The following is an 11,512-nucleotide window of genomic DNA, read 5'->3' as shown; positions in this document are numbered from 1 at the left end:
AGGGGCGGGCCTATCTCCAAGCACAGATTCGGGCGCGGGGCGGGGCTCCACTTGATAGGAGCAAGATGTAACTCTGGGGCGGCACACAGCGCAAATGTCACTCCCAACGCCAGAATCTGCGTGGGGGCGTGGTCACGCCCTGCCAGTCCCCCAAGCCGAGGTCTGAACCGCGTGCGACTATTTTGGGGCGTGGCCAGGTTCGGGGGCGGGCAAAGGTACCGATCCCGGGGCTAGGATTTTAGCGGGATACCACCTGTGCCCACCTTGCGGCTGGCTTGTCCAAGCCCTGGGCCGGATGAGGTCCGCTGTAGACTTGGGGGCGTAGCCAGAACCGGAGACACGCCCCAAAGAGGACTTGGCCAATCCGGAGCTGTACGTTTGCTTAAGGGGCGTGGCCGCGGCCTTTGGGGTGGATCTGAGCGAGGCGAAGCCTGGGGCGTGGTCAGGCTTCCTGGACCTCAGGACCCGGACCAATGCTGGTGTTGGCTTCTCAGTGGGGCGGGGCCTGTCTTGAAGGAGTGACAGTCCCATTGCGGGAGCCTGAACTGGGTGCGCCGCCGAGGGCTCAGGCCCACCTGGGGGCGTGGTTTGTCAGGACCTTGGCCAGTCTTAGAGTTAGGCCGGGCTCAGGGGCGGAGTCTCGAAGTTCTGGGACCAGTGAGGGTGTTTGGGTTTGAATAGGGCGCGACCCGTCGTGCCGCGGCCAATCGCGCCGAGGTCCTGAGCGGGCCTCTGGGGGCGTGGCCCACCCGGAGGTGGGGCCCAGGGGCGGGGCCGGGGCGGGTTCCGGGCCTCCTGGGACCGCGCCGGGGCCATGTCGGCGCCGCAGCCGCTGCAGATCCGCGAGGCGAACGCACACCTGGCGGCTGTGCACCGGCGCGCCGCGGAGTTGGAGGCGCGGCTGGACGCGGCGGAGCGCACAGTGCGCGCCCAGGCCGAGCGCCTGGCCCGCCACGACCAGCAGCTGCGCGCTGCCCTGGACGAGCTGGGCCGCGCCAAGGACTGGTGAGGCCCGGGGCCGGCCAGGTGGACTTCTCGGAGGTGGGCGGAAGCGGAGCCGAGATTGGAAGGGGAGGAGAGGCGCGGGAACCGCGTGCATTCTCGTGTAGGCTGGACTATTGGTGGGACTGCAAAAACAAACACCAAAAACCTCGAATTAGTCACCAGCGTGCAAAGTTAAGAGGTGTCACACAAGTGCGGATTTCTAAATTAAAACGGAGCCCATTTTTTCCACAATGCAAAATCGACTCTTTCCGAGTGGTGCAGGGGTCACCGACCTCCTAGGCATTGGGTTCCATGGCAGGTTCTGGATCAGGGGAGGATGGAATCATATCAGCCGTTCTGAAGAAGCCCTCTAGTTTTGAAGAGGCGCTGAGGATTGGAAGGGATGGGACTAGCGCGCCCAGGGAGGAGAGAGGTCAGGGGCCCAGGTGGGAAAAGGAGCTGGTTGGATTCATTCATCTTTACTGAGTACCTACAATGTGTCAGGCACTGTGCTCGGCTTTAGAGCATATAAGTGAGACCTACGTAGCACAGCCCTTAGGCAGACACATCACTAGGCAGCTACACCATTGGGTGTTTGGGGTCGTGATGGAAGGGCACATAGGGTTCTGAGTGGGCTTAGATGAAAGGCTACCTGGAAGAAGAGCCCTCTAAGCTGAACAACAAATAAGATGCAAGGAAAAGGGAATTGCCAGGGAGCGATTAGGGAGTTTTAGTCTGCTTTGGCTGCCATTACAGAATACGGCAGTCGGGGGGTGGGGGCGCTTAAACAACTGAAATTTTCTCCTCACAGTTTTGGAGGCTGGAAGGTCCAACCGATAGATTCAGTTCCTGGTGACAGATTCTCTTCCTGGCTTGCAGATTGTCATCTTCTTGCTGTGTGCTCACATGGCCAGAGAGCAAATTCTCTGTGTCTCTTCTTACAAGGGCACTAATTCTATGAGGGCCCCACCCTCATGGGCTCATCCCAAAGGCTCCATCTCCAAATACATCACACGGGGGGTGAGGAGGGATTCAACATAAGAGTTTTGAGGGGACACATTCAGTCCATAACAAGGGGGTCTTGAAACAGGGAGTCTTGGTGAGGAGCATGGCCTTTATCCTGATGGTGATGGGGAGCCCCGGGAAGTCAGGGGCAGGGAGGAGGAGAATCTCTGGTCCTCTCAGTACCGTAACTGCCCTGTCTTGCCTCCTGCCAGTGAGATTGCCGCTCTCCAGGAGCAGCTGCTGACCTCCGAGGCCACTGTCCACAGCCTGGAGGCTGCTGTGCGCCAGAAGGATGAGCTCATTGGGCAGCTGCAGCCCCGGGCGGAGCTGCTGCAGGACATCTGCCGTCGCCGGTCACCCCTGGCTGGGCTGCTGGCCACCCTGGTGGAGGCTGAACGCCTGGGGCCCCTGCCAACCAGAGACCCCAGCCACCCACTCCCTGGTGGGCCCAGTCCACACCTTGACAACAGCACTGGGGAAGAGGAGGAGAGGGACCACCTCCAGCCTGCAGTGTTTGGGACCACTGTGTAAGCCCTGGAGCACAGATTACACAATGGAGACAGAGTTCCACTGCTGTGGATGTCCTCGGGGGTCACCAGTGTCCCAGAGGGGACCCCATGGCAGAGCCATAATCCTTTCCAAGCATCAAAACCTGCTAAAAAGTCGTAGGTTTCAAACAGGCAGCCCAAGGGCCAAAGGCAGATCTTTAGCCCATTTTTTTTTTTTTTAAGATTTTATTTTAAAGTAATCTCTACACTCAATGTAGGGCTTGAACTTACAACCCTGAGATCAAGAGTCGCATGTCCTACCAACTGCGCCAGCCAGGCACCCTTTGTTTTTTTTTTTTTAAACAAAACTTTAAATCAATCAACTTGTTGAAAAATTGGCAACGTTTCACAAAAATCTGGATTTCTGGCTCCAGTCTTGGCCATGCCTGCTTGGATCTGAGCTCAGGATACTCTCTTTAGCCAAAGCATGAGGGCCAGCTGGCTCCCTCCTCTCTCTTAGGGCTGGATATCTGGCCTCTGAAGCATCTGAGTTTGAGCTTTCTCTCACTTGCGGAGGCAGATGGCATCAAGTTTTTCTCCCCCTTTTCCTCCTGCCCTGATTTTCGTTCCTTCTGAAGCACCCCTCATCCCAGGCTAAAGCTTTTTCTGTCTTCACCCCAGACCAGAATTGGGAACCTCAAGCCTTATGCCGTTTTGCATTGGTTGTATGAAGATGAATTTTTAATCCTAGATTCTTTCCCCTGACTCTGTTCTTCCCTCAACCTTTAACCCAGAAGGAAGAGTGTGCGTGTGAGACATGCTGGCGGTAGGGCTGTGCCGCACCAGGGAAAACTCAGGCATCCCTCAGCCTTTCCACTGGCTGTTCCCTCTGCCTGGATTGCTCTTCCCCCAGATGGCACATGACCTGTTCCTTGTCACCCAGATCTTTGCTCAGATGTTACCTCCTTAGAGGGGCCTTCCCTGCCTACCTTATCTGAAGTAATCTCATCCCCTGCTGTTACCCATTCTGTCATTCTGCTTTCTTGCTGGGGCGGGAAGTCCTGTCACCAGAGTGTAAGCTACCTGAGGGCAGGCCTTTTGTTCTTTATCACCAGCGCCAGGTGCACCCTGGGACCTTGGTAGGAACAGGATGGGTTAGGGGCCCCTGAAGGGAGCCAGGGGCCCACAGCACATCTGATGAGGCCCCAGCCAGTTCAGCTTTTGTAGCAAGCAGCTTGCTCCTTTTTATATTCCCTAGAGAATCTTATTTTTAAACTCCTTATTTCTATGCTGCCCTTCTTGGGCAGAGACATTCAGGGTGCTTTTTTTTTTTTTTTTTTTTTTTTTTTTTTAAATCAAACCAGGGAACCCTGTGCCTTTCTCTGCCCAGATGAAGTGCCCAGCCTGGTCCCACGACAACCGTTTCCCCGCCTCCTTACTCAGGGAACTGTCACACCAGGAACCACTGAGGGGCAGGGCCCATTTTGGCCTGGAAAGGTCGGTGTCCGTCCCCAGCCCTCAGGATGGTGCCTCCTGCCTGCCCGTCTGGCGTCTAACAATGCCCCCATTTTCTCTGGATGAATAAGGGGGTCTGCTTGTGTGAGGGAAGGCAGGCTGAGAGGCCTGAGCTTAAGAATAAATCGGATGATTTCCTGGCCTTGGTCCTTCCTCCTTTCTTCCTGTGTGGGGGCTGAAGAGGTGGCCTGGGTGGGGTCCTGCTGGGCGGGGAGACACAAGTTAACAGTCACGGGAGCTTGTGTCTAATCTTTGCAGCCCATGCGTGCCCCATTTTACAGCTATGGAAAGTGAGGCTCAGCATGGTGAAGTCAACTGGCCTCGGGGTCGGGAGAGCCTGGACCACTTCCAATTTCTGGAGGGGTTATTGTTGACATTCTGATTCTCTTCAAGATGAGGAGATGCCAAAACAGAGTTATAATAACTGTAGTTATATTTTACATTTTTCTATGGGAAAAAAAGTGTGATTTTTATAGCCCTCATGAAAAACACAATGGAGTATTTCTCTGCCTACTCGAAGAGTTATGGACTGCAGTGAGCCACCAAAATGTCACTGCAGTTTCTCATACCGCCGACAGTTACATCAGCCGTGGCCTGACCCACAGGGCCAGGCTGTGTGCGATCCCTGCATCGGTTTCTGACAGCAACAGCAACTTCTGACACCCCCATTGTGCCGTGTCTAAGTCCCGGCTTTGAAAAGCCTCTGATGACCTCTGGGTCTCTGCAGTGGATGGGTCCTCAAATGGGGCCCACGTTTTAGGTCCTGGGAAATCCAGCATCATTTTCAATCCTGTTGGTGTAATGCTCTTAGTCGACAAAGGTGTCCGAAGTCTCGATCGGAAGCCTTCTGTGATGGTGGCCTCAGTGTTTCTTGGATGACATCGGGGGTCAGGGCCACTTCTTTGCTTGGTACTGCAGTCCCCTGGTTCCCCCAGCTTGTTTTGAGCAAGACCACCAAGTGATGTTTGAGAACAGAAAAAACCACCCACCGAAAGATCCACATTGACAGAAATACCACACTGGCCCCTGAATAACTACCAGGAACGGCTTTGTCCGACTTAACGTCGAAACAATCTGTAATGCTATGTCCTGGCTCAGCCACTGGTCTGAAAAGCAGGACAGGGGCCTGGGCCGCCTCAAGTCCTTTTGAACTTGGATCCCTCAGCAGCTTTGGCTGCTGCCCTGTGGAAAGGGGCAGGGGACCAGTGAAGCCCAGAGAGGGGAGGGGAGCTGCTCCAGGTGAATTGGGTCTTGAGCCGCCCAGCATGGCCTTGCCTTTCTCCATCCGGGACACTGTGGTCACTGTAGGGCTGTGGTCCCCCTCGCCTTCTTGTGGCCGATGGGGGACCACCCCCACTCCCCATCTGGGTCTGGCTCTATCCCAGACCCAGGCACTGCAAGGCTGGGAGTGAAGACAGCGGGTGGGCAGTGGTGCCAGCAAGAGCACTGCCCTATCCCTCTGGGCCCTGCCACTCGGCCCCCAGGGCTGTGCCTAGAGCGAGGTGGCACTGGCACAGTGAGGGTTACGGCTGGGGCCCCTCCCAGTCTCCTGAGCCGCCATCCCTTAGCAACAGTCCTGCTAGGCAGGACACACTGCCAACGCTGGGCAAAGCGGGCAGGAGCCAGAGGAGTGGCTGTCTGGACTCCAGGATAGTTAGGCCAGGTGAGCAGGTAGCTGGGCAGGGTAGGCTTTTGGCACCAGACCGTAGCCTGGTCGGCCGAGTGGGAGTCCTTCCTGGAACTCTCCCCCAGCCAGTTGCCCAGACAGCCTGACCCAGCATGGATGCTGTGGACGCCACCGTGGAGAAGCTCCGGGCACAGTGCCTGTCCCGAAGGGCCTTGGGCATCCAGGGCCTGGCCAGGTGAGCTGTCCCCTTGAACCTTCTTGACCCCCAGCCCCAGGGACCACTTTTTAACTGCACCCCATGGCCTCTCAGGTTTTTCCGCCGCCTGGACCGGGACAGGAGCCGATCCCTGGACTCGGGGGAACTCCAGCAGGGCCTGGCTGAGCTGGGGCTGGTGCTGGACGCGGCTGAAGCGGAGGGTGTGTGCAGGCGCTGGGACCGTGATGGCAGCGGGACACTGGACCTGGACGAGTTCCTGAGGGCACTGCGGGTGAGGCCCTTCTGCCCTGCTGTCTGGGGCGGGGGCGGGGAGTGCTGAGCTCTTGGTGGGCTTGTCTAGGTCAGTGCTGACCCTGGATGCCCGGGAGTCCTGCTGCTCTGCACCAGGCCCCCAGTCACGACCTGCTCCTTTCTAGCCCCCCATGTCCCAGGCCCGGGAGGCAGTCATTGCAGCTGCATTTGCCAAGTTGGACCGCAGCGGGGATGGTGTGGTGACTGTGGATGACCTCCGCGGGGTGTACAGGGGCTGCGCCCACCCCAAGGTGCGAAGTGGGGAGTGGACCGAGGAGGAGGTGCTCCGCCGCTTCCTGGACAACTTCGATTCCTCTGAGAAGGACGGGCAGGTGGGTGCCCACAGACACCTCTACCCCCTCCACCTGAGTCTTTGGTCCTTACTTAGAGCCTGTCTGCCCCCAGGTCACGCTGGCTGAGTTCCAGGACTACTACAGCGGTGTGAGCGCCTCCATGGACACAGATGAGGAGTTTGTGGCCATGATGACCAGTGCCTGGCAGCTGTGAGCCATGCACACTTGCTCCGCCAGCCCCACCGTAGCATAGGACCCCCACCCTGGCCCCCTGAGCCAGGGCCTCTCTCACCTGGACTGGCTGGATCAGGTCTCAGAAGACCTGGCTTGGCCGCCAGGTGCAAGTGGGACAAAGATTCCAAGGATGGGTCACTAGCTCAGGACCCCAGGGAGCAAGGCCCTCCCTGTCCATGCCGTGCAGACCTCGGGCCTCACAAAGCCGCTGCAGTTGCCCCCTGCCCCCCAGGCTTCCTCTTGGTTCTGCTCAGTGAATCCATGGCCCTGCCAGCACCCCCACCTACCCCTTCCGCCTCTCATGTGCTCCCACCCACCCCAGGAGCCAGCTGGCCCCTGGGCAGGGAAGCAAACTGCTCTTCTGTGAAGCAAAACTAAGCATAGAAGCGGCCAGTCTTGGAAGGCAGCCAAGTTTGGTCACCTGCCTGGATGTGGAGTGTGGGGCCGGGGCCCGCAGACAGGCCAGGCTGCTCTGCGAGGTGGAGGCTGTTCCTGGCCAGGCTGTCCGGCTTCCTGAGGCCCCTGGGGCATGCGGGAGGCCAGGGTTTTAGTTAAAAGTTTTAATGTAGTTCCCAAATACATTTCATATGACAATCTTACATAAATGTTCCAAAACACATGGGCATTATCTGGTTTTACTTGTCACTAGTTGGCTAAGGCTTAAAGCAGAGAAGTGTGACTGGATCTGTTGGGAGGGCCTTTGGTGTCTTCCCATGGCTCCAGCTGCACACAGCCGACCCGAGGTGTGGGTGGCACAGCTGCTGGAGCGGAGGCCTTCCGCTCACCCCCTGAAGGCGAGGTTGGGCACTTTCCTCAGAACCCCCTCAGAGCCCTGTGCACAGGGCCCTTTTCACAGGCCGCCCCAGGTGGGTGAAGGCATGGCACCTGTTCCTGTGCATGCTGCGAGTGTGGGAGACAGCCGGTTGCCTGGAACCAGCCCCCGACCCCCTCCTCGAAGGCCTCGCTAAGGTCCCCCTCTGCCTCTCACAGAGGCTCCTGGTCCTGGATGGTCTCGGGGGCAGTGACATCGTTCAGGGCTGGGCAAGGAATGGCCGGCAGCAGGAAGGTGTGCGCCCGGGTGCCAGATGACGGGTGACCGACATGATGGGGAGAGGCAGGAGGGTGAGTGGGGACCCTACCAGGTCCACTGACTCTTTTTAGATAAGCTCTCTACAGGTCTGGGGCCCAAACCCTCAATACCCCATGACTGGGCCTGGAGCAACCCTGGGTGGGGAACAAGTGGGGGCCTGACCCTCCCACCCGAGCACAGAGGCCAGGAGCCCAGAGAGGAGGAGGATGTGGCCCAGGATGGAGCTGGGCCCGCTCAACACACAGGACAGTCTTAACCTAAGAAACCAAACACAAAGCCTTGGGGGAAAAAGATCTAAAAATATAAGCCCCAAATCAGACTGTGGGAAACTGGAGATACGGTAGTTAACAGAGCGTCCAGCAGGCCCAGTGTTTATACTCGTGTGGACAGACCCAGTGGCCTGGGCGGCGGCGGCGGCAGAGAGGCCGGGCACACGAGGAGGGAGGGGTGAAGAAACAAGGTGTCCCAGTCCCAGTGAGAAGCCGTGACAAGTCTTAATGTGCCATTTCAATTCAAAGGAGGGGAGGGAAGAAATGTTCTTTTTCGTTTTGCTCATCAATATGATGAGGTCTCGTGTCTCAAACCACATTCAGGCAGTTCCCGAGTCTGCTTCTGAACGGGACATGCGGATCCGAACTGTGGCCGACCCAGCGGGGAGTGTGGTTCCCGAGCCCTGCGCCTCCACACTGCCGGTGGGGCGGGGCAGGCGGGTGGGCAGACAGACGGACAAAGCAGCAGGCTCGCGGGCAGCCGGCTCCCGGCGCTATGTGCTTCCGGCCGTCTGCCCCTCCCCTTCCTCGCCGGCACCTGTTGGGAAGCAGCGGCCTCACTGTCAGGTCCCCACCCTGGCTGAAGCCCCATCCCCCCGGGTCAGGCTTCCCATCCCCTCCAGGGCCAGGACCACTGGCTCACCGCCTCCGGTGGCCCCCGATGGAGCCAGGACGTCCTCGTCACTGTCGTCCTCATTGGACGGGGCTGCCCCGGGTTCGGGGGCAGGCATCTTGGCCTCCTGCTCCTGCTCCACGCGGCTGCGCAGGGCTAGGATGCGGTGGTGCAGGGCTGCGTACAGCTGGCCCGTGTCCTTGGAACTGGCCTGGGATAGGCAGAGGGAAATGCTCTTGGTCAGGGCGGCTGCTGCCCTCCTGTGATGGGATGCCGTAGTCCCTGGGCTGTGCCTGGGGAGGAGCCTAACCCTCTCTCCTCAGCAAGCTCAGGGACAGCAGACCGAAGCTCCTGGTGCCCCAGGGCCCGTCCTTCCCAGGGGCTCACAGAGCTTGCCGCTGGGATGGCACTCGGTGATGCAGGCCCACTCCTGTCTCTCTTCCACCGATCCGTTTGGAAACTGGCTGGCTCTCTGCTCCCTGGCCCACACCCTCAGTGCTGAGTGCCGACCGCTGCACCACAGAGCATCCCCCCAGAGGGGCAGTCCTTAATGCAGCCCTACAGTGGCCCAACTGGGTGTGCCTGGGAACCTCCCTTCTGTGGGAGCTTAGGAGGGCACGGCCCTTGTCCAGGGGTCTGTTCACACACTTCTTTTCCCCAAGAGGTTGGTAGTAGCCTGTCCCAGGGCTACTCACCGAGATCAGGAAAACCTTCACGCCCTGGTCCTCAGTGTCCATGGCTGTGATGCGTATGCTCTTTTCACTGGCCTTGTCGATCTGCATCTGGGCCCAGAGCTTGGTGTTGAGGATCAGCCGTAAGCTGCCCTGGGTCCGCATCACTGCAACCGATAAGGCCACTCAGCCCTGGCCCGACCCCCACCCCACAGCCACATTCCGGAATGAAAACACAACAGGGGTGAAATCTCACAATTCTCTCAAGGTCCGCATAAGCTGCCACCAGTCTGCTAAGCCACAGCCCCCCCCCACACCGGGCCAGCCCTGTACCACCCAGCTCCCCCGTGGCCATGTGCACGGGGTCCTGCTGGTCCACCTAGCAGTTACCAGGATGGAGGTTTCCTTGGGGGGGGGGGTGGGATGATTAGGTGGGAGGCAAGGCCAGAGAGGGACATTTGGGGACTGTGTGCATTTTCTTTATGTGACACACTGCCTACAAGTTGATGCCCCCTGACTGGCCCCGCTCACAGGCCGAGCCTGAGCCCCTACTCTGCACTTTTCTTAGAAAAAAGGTTGAGGCCAATAGCTGCTTAGACCTTCCACCAAGAGGGAGACAAAGACAGACCAGGAGCAACATACGGTAGAGAAAAAGAGGGTACAGACTTCTTCCTTCTCTGGAAGTACACATTATATCTACCCAAGGCAGCCGTCAGCCTGCCTGGTTTATCAGAACCCATCCTCCCTGCAAGTGCCCTGACCCTGTGCACACGGCGACACCTTGTCTTCCCACCAGCCCACTTCTTCCCACCGCAACCTGGGGGCCCAGACGTTCCCAAACGGAGCAGCGTGGACCAGCTCAGCGAGGCTGTGGGGTGGGGTCCTGGGCTCTAACTGACCAGATCTCCCTGTGTCCACTCCCCGAGCCCTCTGTGCCCAATGGGCCCACCTCCGAGGCACGCGGAGCAGCTGGGACGGGCTGGGGGAAGGTCTGTGACCAGGACCATAGGCTATATGGGACTGTGTGACTTCTTACTTTCCCTTTCCACCATAAAGCCACCAGCACTTTGATTATTGGAAAACAAGTTCGAGAGCTGCTAAGTAGTTTCAGCTACTGTCACACTCACAAAGAGGAGAGTCACCAAAGAGCTGGCAGCGAGAGTTTTGGGATGGGGCCTGGGCCTGCAGGCCACAGGTGCCGGGGCTCTCCAGTGGGGACCCGCGTGGGGACACTGCCCTCCCAGGCCCTCTCCACAGACACCGCTCTGCAGCTCACCTAGTCGGGACTGGAGTGTCCCGTCGTCGGTCGATGCCATGTCGTTGAGCCTGAGCAGGCCCCGGCCTCTCTCCACCCACGACTGCGAGGCCTTGTCGAAGACAAACAGCTTACACTGGATCTGGAACACAAGGCAGCCCCCTGGGTGAGCGGGGCCCTGGCTGAGTGGGCGCTGGTGTGGACAAACTCCGGGGTGCCTCCAATCTACCCTAAGTGACTACTAGGGAGGGGTCAGCCAGCTACGGCCCAGGGGGGACATCTGACCCTTCGCCAGTTTTATGTCCTGTCCTCCAGCTAAAATGAATTTTACATTGTCAGAAAGCACGAAAGAATCACTAAAGAAACGGAGATAAAAACCAGATACCAATGAGATACCACTTCGCACTCGCTAGGGTGGCATCAGAAGCCCGGTGATAGCAGGCGCCGGGGAGGCGGCGCGGCACTCAGCAGCTCGCGCACGGCGGGCGGGAGGACACGGGGTGCGGCTGCTGCGGACACGTGTCCCTCACAATGTTACACGTGGAGTCACTGTGCGGCCCAGACACCCCACTCCTAGAGATCTCCGCAAGAGAAACGACACGCACCCGCACACGCGAGCCTGTACACAAGTTCTACGGCAGCAGGACTCATAGCAGCTAAAAGCTGGAACCCTCCACGTCCCGCCACGCACGTCACTTGGCGCCACCCTAGGGATGGACCCCGAGCCCAGGACGCTCAGGGAGGGAACCAGACACAGAAGGCCACACGGCATGTGAGTCCACGTGTGTGACATGCCCAGAACAGGCTCATGCACGGACGGGAAGGCGGCTCGTGGGGGCCGGGGAGGGCACGAGACGTGACTGCTGATGGGCACAGTTTTTGGGGACTAACACGTTCTATTCTGGTGGTGGCGGCTGCGTAACTATGTGCGTACACAAAAAACCACTGAACGGTACACTC

At 58.7% G+C, this 11,512-nt stretch overlaps 3 protein-coding genes across 11 annotated transcripts in view; 2 read left to right on the top strand and 1 right to left on the bottom strand.

Annotated features, from left to right (window-relative positions):
• The first annotated feature begins 785 nt into the window (after positions 1–785).
• Positions 786–3,824, top strand: VMAC (vimentin type intermediate filament associated coiled-coil protein). The gene is made up of 2 exons (XM_045776765.2): positions 786–1,005; positions 2,202–3,824. The coding sequence occupies exons 1-2, from the start codon at positions 815–817 to the stop codon at positions 2,518–2,520; spliced, it is 510 nt and encodes a 169-aa protein (XP_045632721.1). The 5' UTR covers positions 786–814; the 3' UTR covers positions 2,521–3,824.
• A 1,314-nt stretch (positions 3,825–5,138) lies between these two features.
• Positions 5,139–7,271, top strand: CAPS (calcyphosine). Its single transcript, XM_045776764.2, has 4 exons — positions 5,139–5,854; positions 5,930–6,107; positions 6,253–6,459; positions 6,533–7,271. The coding sequence occupies exons 1-4, from the start codon at positions 5,772–5,774 to the stop codon at positions 6,632–6,634; spliced, it is 570 nt and encodes a 189-aa protein (XP_045632720.1). The 5' UTR covers positions 5,139–5,771; the 3' UTR covers positions 6,635–7,271.
• Positions 7,272–8,088: 817 nt separating this feature from the next.
• RANBP3 (RAN binding protein 3) overlaps positions 8,089–11,512 on the bottom strand; it is a 53,475-nt gene continuing 50,051 nt past the window's right edge. For all 9 annotated transcript variants that reach the window (XM_045776755.2, XM_045776756.2, XM_045776759.2 and 6 more), the window contains 4 exons: positions 10,574–10,694; positions 9,322–9,464; positions 8,657–8,837; positions 8,089–8,551 (listed from right to left, as the gene is read on the bottom strand). In XM_045776755.2, coding sequence (XP_045632711.1) covers positions 8,508–8,551; positions 8,657–8,837; positions 9,322–9,464; positions 10,574–10,694 — 489 coding nt within the window. In that variant the 3' untranslated portion in view covers positions 8,089–8,507. The remainder of the gene's footprint in view (positions 8,552–8,656; positions 8,838–9,321; positions 9,465–10,573; positions 10,695–11,512) is intronic.

The sequence above is a fragment of the Ursus americanus genome, chromosome 14 (assembly GCF_024610735.1).
Source record: "Ursus americanus isolate L20-20 chromosome 14, mUrsAme1.1.p, whole genome shotgun sequence".
NCBI lineage: Eukaryota > Metazoa > Chordata > Mammalia > Carnivora > Ursidae > Ursus > Ursus americanus.
This window is presented reverse-complemented; position numbering and strand designations above follow the sequence as displayed.